Source organism: Pristiophorus japonicus, chromosome 5, assembly GCF_044704955.1.
Source record: "Pristiophorus japonicus isolate sPriJap1 chromosome 5, sPriJap1.hap1, whole genome shotgun sequence".
Lineage (NCBI taxonomy): Eukaryota > Metazoa > Chordata > Chondrichthyes > Pristiophoridae > Pristiophorus > Pristiophorus japonicus.
Genome location: NC_091981.1, coordinates 139,193,809 through 139,205,879, shown reverse-complemented (window position 1 = coordinate 139,205,879; position 12,071 = coordinate 139,193,809). Strand labels below are relative to the sequence as shown.

General features: G+C 44.1%; 1 protein-coding gene across 6 annotated transcripts in view; it reads right to left on the bottom strand.

Annotated features, from left to right (window-relative positions):
- snx13 (sorting nexin 13) overlaps window positions 1-12,071 on the bottom strand; it is a 267,161-nt gene that overhangs the window by 147,330 nt on the left and 107,760 nt on the right. For all 6 annotated transcript variants that reach the window (XM_070880996.1, XM_070880999.1, XM_070880998.1 and 3 more), the window contains exons 5-6: window positions 5,771-5,892; window positions 1,600-1,718 (exon numbers count right to left, since the gene is read on the bottom strand). In XM_070880996.1, the coding sequence (XP_070737097.1) occupies window positions 1,600-1,718; window positions 5,771-5,892 (241 nt within the window). The remainder of the gene's footprint in view (window positions 1-1,599; window positions 1,719-5,770; window positions 5,893-12,071) is intronic.

The window sequence follows — 12,071 nt, the reverse complement described above, 5'->3', positions numbered from 1 at the left end:
CAGTACAGCGGAACCTGGGGGTACTGGTGCATGAAACACAAAAGGATAGTATGCAGGTACAGCAAGTGATCAGGAAGGCCAATGGTATCTTGGCCTTTATTGCAAAGAGGATGGAGTATAAAAGCAGGGAAGTCTTACTACAGCTATATATGGTATTGGTGAGGCCACACCTGGAATACTGCATGTAGTTTTGGTTTCCATATTTACGAAAGGATATACTTGCTTTGGAGGCAGTTCAGAGAAGGTTCACTGGGTTGATTCCGGGGATGCAGGGGTTGACTTATGAGGAAAGTTGAGCCTTTACTCATTGGAATTCAGAAGAATGAGAGGTGATCTTATCGAACCGTATAAGATCATGAGGGGGCTTGACAAGATGGATGCAGAGAGGATGTTTCCACTGATGGGGGAAGACTAGAACTAGAGGGCATGATCTTAGAATAAGGGACCGCCCATTTAAAACAGAGATGGGGAGAAATTTCTTCTGAGGGTTGTAAATCTGTGAAATTTGCTGCCTGAGAGCGCTGTGGAAGCTGGGACATTGAATAAATTTAAGACAGAAATAGAGAGTTTCTTAAACGAGAGGGGGATAAGGGGTTATGGGGAGCAGGCGGGGAAGTGGAGCCGAGTCCATGATCAGATCAGCCTTGAGGGACCATATGGCCTGCTCCTGTTCCTATCTCTTATGTTCTTATTTATTGCAACACAACTGAAGTAGATGATGCATTGATCCATACTACTATAGCATTAATAGATCACAATACCACCATAGTACAATTAGACACTATTTGCAAGATCACATTTCATATATTGTAAATGGATTAAACAGCTAAACACACTATTTGCTGTGTTGCTGATTCATACTAAACAGGAAACTGCGAGGTTCAAATCATGGCATAGGTTTTTGTCTTATCTTAGCAACTGCAGCAATGGAGAAGCAATTTGCCTCAATGCCACCAGGCGAAAGAAGGATGGGAAAACAGGTTAGAAAGCAAGAGGCTGAGGTAGGGGGGTGAGGAGAAGAACTACCCAATCCCCAAATTCAATCATCTCTCACTTGCCTACAGATGGTCCACCCAGTATGGGATAATCTGGGTACACTACCAGCTTTCACACCTGCCTCTGCTCAAAAAGACATTTTTATGCCAATTTTTTGCATTTAAAAAAAATTAGCTACAGAATCCCAAATCATCACATATCTCCCTAGCCTAGGTAGGTCCCTTGCAAGTGTGCCTTATGGTTTGGTCGCAACGAGCATGTGCTGCTCAGTAGTTACATCATCTGATCCTCCTGTACTCCAGGAGCCAACATGCTCTGTGAAAACCTGGCTTAGAGATGTGCAACCCCTGTGCTGGGTGTCTCTGACCTCTTGCAATGTTCCATGTAATTGTGTAAAACACATCCGCCCCATCTGGTAGGACCCGAATTGCCGATGTAGCCCCTGCACCCAGACATCCATTGCAGCCCCAGCTTCGGAATGTAGCTGAATGCTACTCTCAGGCTGCCTCTGCATGTAGGAAGAATGGGGACAGAATACCAAAGTGACAGAGGGATAGAAAAAAACCCCAAAAAATACCAGTCAGCTTGATAACTATTCCATACCTTTTTTTTGTCTTGAGTCTTCTATCTTTTGTTGAGCTTTTCTGAATACACGAAGATGTGTAGCAAAGTCATCTACTAATCGTGTAGTAAAGTATGGTTGCCAATCTACCTCCTTTGACCTATTAGTCACAATTGAAGTAGTAATCAAAACCATGAAATCATAATTCACATTTTTCACAACTGAAATGTACAGGTTATATATATATTTTTTTAAAATTCATTCACAGGATGTGGGCATTGCTGACAAGGCCAGCATTTATTGCTCATGAGAAGGTGGTGGTAAGCCGCCTTCTTGAACCACTGTAGTCCATGTGGTGATGTAGCAGTTTGGTACAACTGAGTGGCTTGCTAAGCCATTTCAGAGGGCAGTTAAGATTCAACCACATTGCTGTAGGTCTGGAGTCACATAATAGGCCAGACCACATAAGGATGGCAGATTTCCTTCCCTAAAAAGGACATTAGTGAACCAGTTGGGTTTTTACAATCCGGCAGTTTCATGGTCACCATTACTAGCTTTTTAATTTCAGATTTATTTAATTAACTGAATTTTAATTCCCCCAGTGGTGAGATTTGAACTCAGGTCTCCAGATTACTAGTCCAGATTACTACCAGGTAACATAATCACTATGCTACCGTTCCCAAATGAAACCAATAATGATTTTTCCTCATTTCGCAATTTTCCTGGCACCAAATTTACTAACACTCACATCAGTTCTCTACTAAGACTACCTGCCCTGATCAAGACATTTACACAGTTCGGAGGAGTATAGATACAGTAAATAGAGACACCTTTTCCACTGGCTGATGAGTCAGTAACCAGACATAGATTCAACATATTTGGCAAAAGAACCAAAGAGGAGATGAGGAGAAATATTTATATGCTATGAGTTATGACGATTTGGAATGCACTGCCTGAAAGGGTAGTGGAAATACATTCCATACTAACGGGAGGGGGACTCGCCGGAAGATGGGGGGGGGGCAGAGAGGGGGACTCGCCGGAGGATGGGGGAGAACTCGCCGGAGAACAGAGGACAGAGAGGGGGACTCGCTGGAGGACCGGGGACAGCCTTAACAGCTTCAGATTTAATCTGTACCATTTGCCTTGTTGACTGTTGTTTTGCAGTATCTGGAGATGGTGAGTGTTGAGCCTACCATTATTCTCAGATTTTTTTTTAAGCATGTTTTCCAGACAGTTTTACACATTAAGCATGCCCCCATTTCTTGCGATGTGCAATACTTGTCATTTACCCCGATTATATTTCATGTCAATTCTGTCTGCCTGCAATGTTAACCCAAGAATCATTATTTACACGCCTCATCATCCCTCTGAGAAATGTCCCAAAGTGCTACACATTTAATGAACCACTTTGAAGTGCAATCACAAGAGAACACTGCAGAGATGATGGGTGAATGACATGATGATGAATAACCAGTTAATCTATATTTTCTTGGGGGGGGGGGGGGGGGGGGTTTGAGGGAAGAATAATGGCCAGGATAACTGGGAGAACTTCACTCTTCTTCAAAAAGGGCCACAAGATCTTTAACATTACCTGAATATGCAAGTAGGGCTCCCGTTTAAGGATGCAGCTATTTGCACTGGCAAAAAGCTGTGTGTCAGATAGGCTCACATGATCACATGACCTGGTTGCTGATTGGTTCCATTGGAGGATAAGCCACACCCAGAGGTTTCTCTGGAATGAGTAATTAGAACCACCCAGCCCAAGTTCTGACTGACTTTGTAAAGTGTAATTCGAGCCAGTCTGGCTTCAGACCCCAGACACGATAGAGCTTCCCCATCCCAGCCCAAGTTCCCTACCCCCCCAGCCCAAATTCCTGATTCTTTTCTCCTCCCCCCCCCCCCCAACACAGCTCAAGTTCCTGACTCTTCCCTCCCCATAGCTCAAGTTCCTGACTCTTTTCCCCCCTGCCCCCCAGCCCAAGTTCCTGCCCCATCCTAGCCCAAGTTCCTGACCCCATCCCAGCCCAAGTTCCTGACCCCATCCCAGCCCAAGTTCCTGACCCCATCCCAGCCCAAGTTCCTGACCTTACACCCACCACCCCCACCCCACCATAGATGGGGCATTGTGTGGGGGATCACTGATTGTTAACAGGTTTATTGGTTATGAAGTGAATAGTGACAGTATCGTGACTTCCAGATTTCATCCACTCCAATGAGGTCCCTTGTCGAGCTTTCTGAGAAATCAGGTGTGGGTGTAAAAGGGGGAGGAAGAACGCGATCAGTCCTCCCGGAGTTCCCCCCCAGTCTCTCCCCCACCCCCAGTCTCTCTTTCGCTACCATGTTTTCTTTCCAACAGAAGGCCGCAAAAATGTTCCAAATAATCCAAAAGCTAAAAGCAGCTCCAGCGGCAGCTCCACGCGGCTCGTGGTTTGGCCCCACTTCCGCGTACGTCGCACTGCGCATGCGCGACTGAATCGAGGGCCCATGCTCAAAAAGTGGGCGGAGTTCAATGCGCCAAAGGACACACAAAACTAGTGCAAATAGTCACTCTGCCTGTTTAACGACTCATCCATAAATGGCAGCTGACAAGCAACATTCTCCAGTTAATGGATGAAGGCTTGGACTCACAACCTTTTGACTTAAGAACAAGCGCACTACCAACTAGGCCAAGCTCACATAGGGTCCTTCAGACACAAGTACCCCCTCAATTTATAATTTGCCTTGCAGACTTTTATGCAGGTCAGAAATAATAGGAGGTGCTAGCATCGATCCCAGAGTACCCACTTAATACACATTTCCAGCCTGACATTGGTCCTCTAACAAGTATCCACTGCTTACTCTATTTCAGCCAATTTCTTTTCCATTTCCAGTCTTTTAAACCTTTTAATGTCTTTTCAGGACATTAAAGGCTTTCTTGAAACTAGGTATCATAGGGCTTTCAAATGTCATTTAGAATATTCCCCCCTCAAAATTCTCAGGTTAGCCAACCACTTGTGAACCCACATTGACTTGTTACATTCATTGAGGTAACCTTCAGATATGTTGTCAATTATACATTCCATTATTTAACCAGTTATAAAAATAAGACCTACAGATTTAGAGTTACCAGAGTTTTGTTTGTTGTCTTTTAAAAAAAATAGGTGTCACTGATTTGTTTCTAATCCAGTGGAACCTTCTTTGCATTCAATTACTCACTTATGATGACTGTCAGTACTCTACATCTTGTCCCGAGTCTCATTTCATACTCTAAGGTATAGACAGATTTTCCCAGGAGATTTATTGGTTTTGACTAGTTTAGGATCTCCATTCAAGGTGATATCAAGAGATTTATTCTAGTTGTAGGACCTTCTATAAGTGGTATGCTACTAGCATCTCTAGTCAATAGTTCCTGCAATTAATCATTTATTGTGAGAAACATTTTTAGCAGATTCCAAGGCACTATTTCAAAAAGAATAGGGGTGTTCTCCTGTGTGTCCTGGCCAACAGTTATTCATCAACCAACATCACTAAAACAAAAACAGATTAACTGGTCATCACACTGCTGTTTGTGGGACATTGCTGTACACAAATTAGCTGCCACGTATTGTCTTATTAATCTATTTGGGATCATGTTTTTTTTAGTCTGCATTTACTGGGTCCTTCCTTGATGCACATTTATCCTCCATTCATAAGTCCTTAAAGGTATTCCATTTGTCCTCAACTGAGAATTTCTTCAGTACTACCTCCCCCCCACTCCCCCGCCAAATCAAACTGTTTAAGCTCTTACTTTATTCCATGATGCAGATCTTTTTAAAGTTATACGAGTATTAGTTCATTGTCAATGTTAAGTCAATATGTGACTTACTTCGACATTTCTAACACACTGGGTCAGATAGAACTTATGCATTACATTTACTAGTTGGATAAAATTGGCATCAGTATGATCCTTTAATTTCACTTCCTTTTCTCAGAATTTCATGGGAGTAGTGCACTGCCTTTTTGTTCAATCTGATCTACAACAACCCGAGTTATTGTTTTTGTGAAGAGGAACTTTCTAGCTTGGTTCCCAATTCTAGTTCAGATTATCCTGTAACTGTACATGCTTGGTTAACTATGGTTAAGTTATTTTTAATCTTATTTAAATGTTCAATATAAAAAATTTGAACATGGGACTATATACCACTCTGCAGTTGCTTTTGTGCTGTACTGCGGAGTCAAATGAATCCAACTTACCTTGTGGCAAACTGAACAAGTGCATTTTGTATAGTTTGTCTGACTTCGAGTAAAAAAGATTCATCATCACTTAGAGTATAATACCAGTACTGGATATAGTCCCTTAGTGCAAACTGGATGACCTGAAAAAGAAAGTGAAAATATATAGAACATTCCCATCCATCTATTATGGCCCCACTATATTTGATGTGCTGTAAAAAAGTTCAAGCAATAGGTTCAAGCAGTAAATACTTCATTCTAACCTAGTCTGCATGTTAACAACTAATGTGCTGGAGAAACAATGTTAAGTATAATAAAACACACATGAATCAGGAGAATTATAGGCCTACTACAAAGAAAACAAAATAATTTTGTAAGATAGCAGTGTACTCATAAGATTTGATACAATTACACCAAAAGATGTAACACACAAGTCGACCTCAAAAGGTGCGGGATATTAATCATCACCCTTCCAAGGCACTAACTTTCACAAGGGTGTTCCAATATTGCACGGAAGTTATTAAAAAAAACATCTCTCCAACTTTAGTTTTTTTTCCACTACCCAACTCTTTTGGCAACTTCAATTTTGCACAATACTGCAAGAAACGTCAGCCTACATTTTGCATTTGATTCCACAAACTTTTGTCTCAGAGACAAGAGTGCAACCAACTGAGCCAAAATTACATTTTGAGGAAGGATGAATTTATATGGTGTTGCGTCATATATCAGAAATAATAATAAAACCAGAAGGACCACCCAGCATCGACCTAGGCACCGGCTTCGGGCAAGACAATGGCACACCCAGCCCAATTGGCCCTGCAAAGTCCTCTTCACTAACATCTGGGGACCTGTGCCAAAATTGGGAGAGCTGTCCCAGACAGACTAGTTAAGCAACAGCCTGACGCAGTCATACTCGCAGAACCATACCATTAAGCCAATGTCCCAGACTCCTCCATTACCATCCTAGGATATGTCCTGTCCCACTGGCACAGGAGGTCTACAGCCGGGAGGGAATGGTCCTTGGAGTTCTCAACATTGACTCCAGACCCCATGAAATCTCATGGCTTCAAGTCAAGCATGGGCAAGGAAACCTCCTGCTGATTATCACCTACCACGCTCACTCAACTGATGAATGTTGAACACCACTTGGAAAAAGCAGCAAGGGTGGCAAGGGCACAAAATATATTCTGGTGGGGGACTTCAATGTCCATCACCAAGAGTGGCTCAGTAGCACCACTACTGACCCAGTCCTGAAGGACATGGGTGCCAGACTGGGCCTGCAGCAAGTGGTGAGAAACCAACACAAGGGGAAAAACCTACTTGACCTCGTCCTCACAGATACATCTGTCCATGACAGTATGGTAGGAGTGACCACCACACAGTCCTTGGGGAGATGAAGTCCTATCTTCACATGGAGGACACCCTCCATCATGTTATGTGGCACTACCACCGTGGCAAATGGGATAGATTCAGAACAGATTGAGTAGCTCAAAGCTGGGCATCAATGAGGCACTGTGCACCATCAGCAGCAGCAGAATTGTATTCCACCACAATCTGTAACCTCATGGCAGGGCATATCCCTCAGTCTACCATTACCATCAAGCCAGGGGGCTAACACGGATTCAATGAGAAGTGCAGGAGAGCATGCCAGGAGCAGCACCAGGTGTACCAACTTGAGGAAACTACAACACAGGATTATACACATGCTAAACAATGGAAGCAGCATGCTTTAGAAAGAGCTAAGTGATCCCACAATCAACAGATTAGATCAAAGCTCTGCAGTCCTGCCACATCCAATCGTGAATGGTGGTGGACAATTAAACAACTAATGGGAGGAGAAGGCTCCATGAATACCCCATCCTCAATGATGGCAGGGCCCAGCACACAAGTGCAAAAGAGAAGGTTGAAGTGTTTGCAATCATCTTCAGCCAGAAGTGCTGAGTGGGTGATCCATCTTGGCTTCCTCCGGAGGTCCCCACCATTACAGAAGCCAGTCTTCAGCCAATTCGATGGCGTGAAATTGCATGGACAAAACCCAGAAATCAATCAGTGCATAGGATTCTTCAATTTAGCTTGATTGAGGCAATAAATTTTGAATTTCAGTTTTTGCATTTCTAAGCTACGCAGCAGGTGAGATGCGCACCCACATGATGCGACCTCAACTCTATTGAAAGGGACAACTGTAGAAATTGAATTTGCATTAGCAGGAGGTATTTACAATGGATGCACAGAGAACAAGGTCAGCACCCAGATTTAATGATGCATCTCTGGAATTAGTACTAGGTGAAGTCAGGAGCAGGAAGGATATATTTTTCCCCAGCAATGGGAGGAAGGCAGCAGCAGCTCTCACAAAGGCATGCTTGGAGATAGCAGAGGTGGTGAGCAGCAGGAGCATTGTGCCCCGGTCTTGAATAAAGTGCAGGAAACAATTTAATGACCTAACCAGCTCAGCAATAGAGGATACAGTTGATGATTCACCTGCATCTTCTGTCTTAAGCCCCTCCATTGCCAAGCGTACTCTATCATATCACTCATCACACTCAAATGTCCATAGCACAGTGTCCACTCTCGATGCAGTTCAATTTTTCCCCACTTATCCATCCACTATTGGCACACACTCTTATGCAGTATGATTCATCGGGTGAATGTGACTGTCACTCACTCAGGTTTTTTTTTTGGCCCTTGTAGGAGGAGGGGGAAAAATGCTAGCTCCAGCTCACAGATGTAGGGAAGGATGCATGGAGAACAAGTACCACAGCAAGTGTTGTTGGATATGCAGGAGGACAATTCCTTAAAGGATCTCATTCCTTCTGAAGGTGCACATTCACTGGACATACAGCATGCACCTATGCAAAAACTCACTTTGGTAGATCCAGTTACAAAGTTAATTTTGTTTTCACCTGATGATTCATAACGCACAAGTTGAGCACAAGCAGACAATATGGCAGGGCCAGTTGTGGGGAGTCCGCATTGGAGGATGCAATCCTTTCCAAACTCTGCTCAGCTTGACACGGATGCTGAACCTTGGGGGCTATCATTGAGAAGGAGAATGCTAAAAATGCAACCTAACTTTGCAAGTTACTGACGGACGTGCCATGCACATACACAATAGTGAAGAGGATGGAGAAGTCCAACTCGATCACTAGTGGATTGATGGCACAGGGAAATATGAGAATGTCTACCATGGAGACAGTGGCCGCCCCATGGAACTTCAAGCTCGACTCTCATAAGAGTCCATGCAGGCCATTAGCATGGGCGTGCAAACGTTGGATGTCAACAGATCTACCGCCTTAAACAAGATGGCAGATATCTTATCCGTGGCCTTACAACACACGAGTGATCTTCAGCAAGCTGGTCTGCAGCAGAGAGGTCGGAGTGATGTGGTGCTGGCCCAAGAGAAGGATGATAGCGAAAGGGGACATGGAAGTGGCACTCCACTAAAAGCACTCCCATGTTGCCCTGCACCACCCCACCCAGTATCCGATATGCTGCCTCATCTTTGAATGGCCAAGACTGCCCCAGTGCAGATGGAGCAGTCTTTGGCAGGGCTGACAGGGACTCAGAAACCAGAGGGCGTAGGTCAAAAGCATCTCCATCCAAGGCAGGGATCAGAGCAGCCTGCCTCTATCTTTGCTGAATGGGATGTACCGCGTAGAAATGGTAGGAAGCGCAAGAGAAACCTATCGTAATTCATCAAGGGCATGCACATGGGTATGTCAAAATGTTATGTTCTTAAATTTCCTTTTCTTAAAACGGCACATAAAATTTATTGCTTAGGACCACTTCCATATCTTGCCCATTATTGCGTCCCAAGTGCCAACTCGTCCTTTCACTAGTTTTATGATGAATGTTAATACATGACAGGACCTATTCGGCGAATGTGCAATAGGTGAATGTGAGGATGAAGGACTTTTTAGTGCAAAGGGGAGGGGGTAGGTTGGTGCCGGTGGAGTGAGCGGGTGGAGGATTTCATTTGTGATGTTTTCAGGTGTGAGTCCCTACTATCTGAACCTTCGAGCTATTAGGGCATCCCTGGCAGCAATGTGGGCAGGTCCAGCGATGGGTGTCCCATCTTCATATTCCTCTTCAATGTTCTCCTCATCTGAAGGCAAGTGGTAATCACCTTCATCCTCCTCCACCTGTAATCCACTCTGCTGGGGAATGTTGTGCAGGACACAACACACCACTATCATTCTGGACAACCTCGCTGACGAGTACTGCAGGGCGCCTCCAGACCTATCTAGGCACCTGAAGCTCACCTTGAACACTTCGATGGCTTGCTGTATAATACACCGGGTGGTTAAGTGGCTCGTTGTAGCGCTCCTGCGCCTTATTGGTACGGGCCCTCACTGGTGTCATGAGCTAAGTTAGAACTTAAGCCAGTCCTTAATTCTGCTTCCTAGAACATAAAAGGTCTGGAATGCTGGACTGCCGCAGTATGAAAGCATCACAATAGATCCCAGGGAATCTGGGGCACACCTATATGTGCTGCGTATTGATGGAATAACATCCCTTGCGGTTGATGAAACCTCCTGATTCCCGAGGTGGTGCTTGGATTGCCAAGTGTGTGCAACTGATGGCACCCTGCACTTGTGGGAATCTAGCCAGAGAGGCGAATCCGAGCACCCACTCATTCTGGGGACTGTCATCATAGGGGAAATTTACATAACTTCCAGCCCTTGTAAACAATGCATCAGTCACCTGCCCCATGCACTTATGTGCAGCGGACTGCAAGATCCTCAAGATGTCTCTGGTAGCATCTTGGAAGGAACCAGATGCAAACAAATTGAAGGCGGTGGTAACCTTCACAGCCACTGGCAATGAACGAACGCCAGATCCAGCAGACAACCAGTTTTCTTCTAAGAGGCTGCAGAATGCCTGCGACCATCTGACATGATGACCTCAACCTGCGGGAGCATTGACCTTCTGAGAGGTGAGTGAAGTCAAGCCTGTCTGTACACCCAGTTACATGAGTAATGCCTCCTGCAGCCTCGGCCCCTCTCCTGTGCACCTGCTGATCCAACCACAGCATGTGTTCCTCTTCTGATGTACTATCAAAAACATCCAAGGTGCCTTCCATCATGCTAGTGTCTGTTTGAAAGCCTCCAAAGTTCTCCAATACCTGTATCAATATATTGACAGCTAATCAAAGGTTAAGGGCCTGAAAAACAAATTCTAATTTTGTGCAGTGCGAAATTTGTCTTTCAATAAAAATTAAAATTTTTAAGAAACTTAACTTTGTCCATCTTTATTTCAGGTTTGCCTTTTCCTCCATGCGAGAACCCCAATCTTTGTTTTGCTCTGACATTTTTTAAATATTAGAATTTTAGAGCTTACTCACTTCCTTGTATGCCATCTGTGAGAATTCTGTGTTTCGATTGGCTGCTTAGACAGCTTGTTGACGTTAAAGCAGTTTGCACAAGGGGATCCCCACTATACTTAATTGATTTGAACGCTTTTGCTTCACCGCTGACCACAAATTCCAGAACATTAGTTCATGAAGGATTGAGAGAGAGTAAATAAAGAGAAACCGTTTCCAATGGCTGAAGGTTCGATAACCAGAGGGCACAGATTTAAGGTAATTGGCAAAAGAACCAGAGGCAACATGAGGAAAAACTTTTTTTATGCAACGAGTGGTTAGGATTTGGAATGCACTACCCGATAGATTCAATAGTAGCCTTCATGAGAATTGGATAAATACTTGGAGAAAAAAATTGTGGGGATATGGGGAAAGAGCAGGGGAGTGGAACTAACTAGACTGCTCTTCGAAAGAGGTGGCGCAGACTTGATGGGTCAAATGGCCTCCTTCTGTTCTGTACTATTCTATATCATGACAAGAACTCTGCTAAACATTTGCCAGAGTGAATGGACAAAGCTGCTGTAAGAACTGAGTGTTTATTAAGTTCAGGCAATCTGAAGTTGATAGGCGCCCCCCAAAGTGCATCTGCAGTTCGCGCCCTTTTACTGATCAGTTTCACGAACCTTAGGAAACCCATGCTGTAGAAGTTAAATTTAAAGGTCAGTAAAATTCCATTAAAAAAAATTGGAAATACCGCATGTGCAGAAATTTAAAGGGACCGCACATTAAAAGAAATAGGCCACGTAGAACATAGCGCAGCTGACAGGGATCATTGGTCTCATAAGGACATTAATTGCTGTGATAACTACCCATCTGCCTGCACTAATTAAAAAAGGTCCTGACTGCGATGAGTAGGTTACTCGCACGCATCCAAAAGCGCCTGTGTTAAACCCAGAAGTGCTGATGTTAGAGCCGGTTTGAGGTCGCGAGCCAAACATAGAAACATAGAAACATAGAAAATAG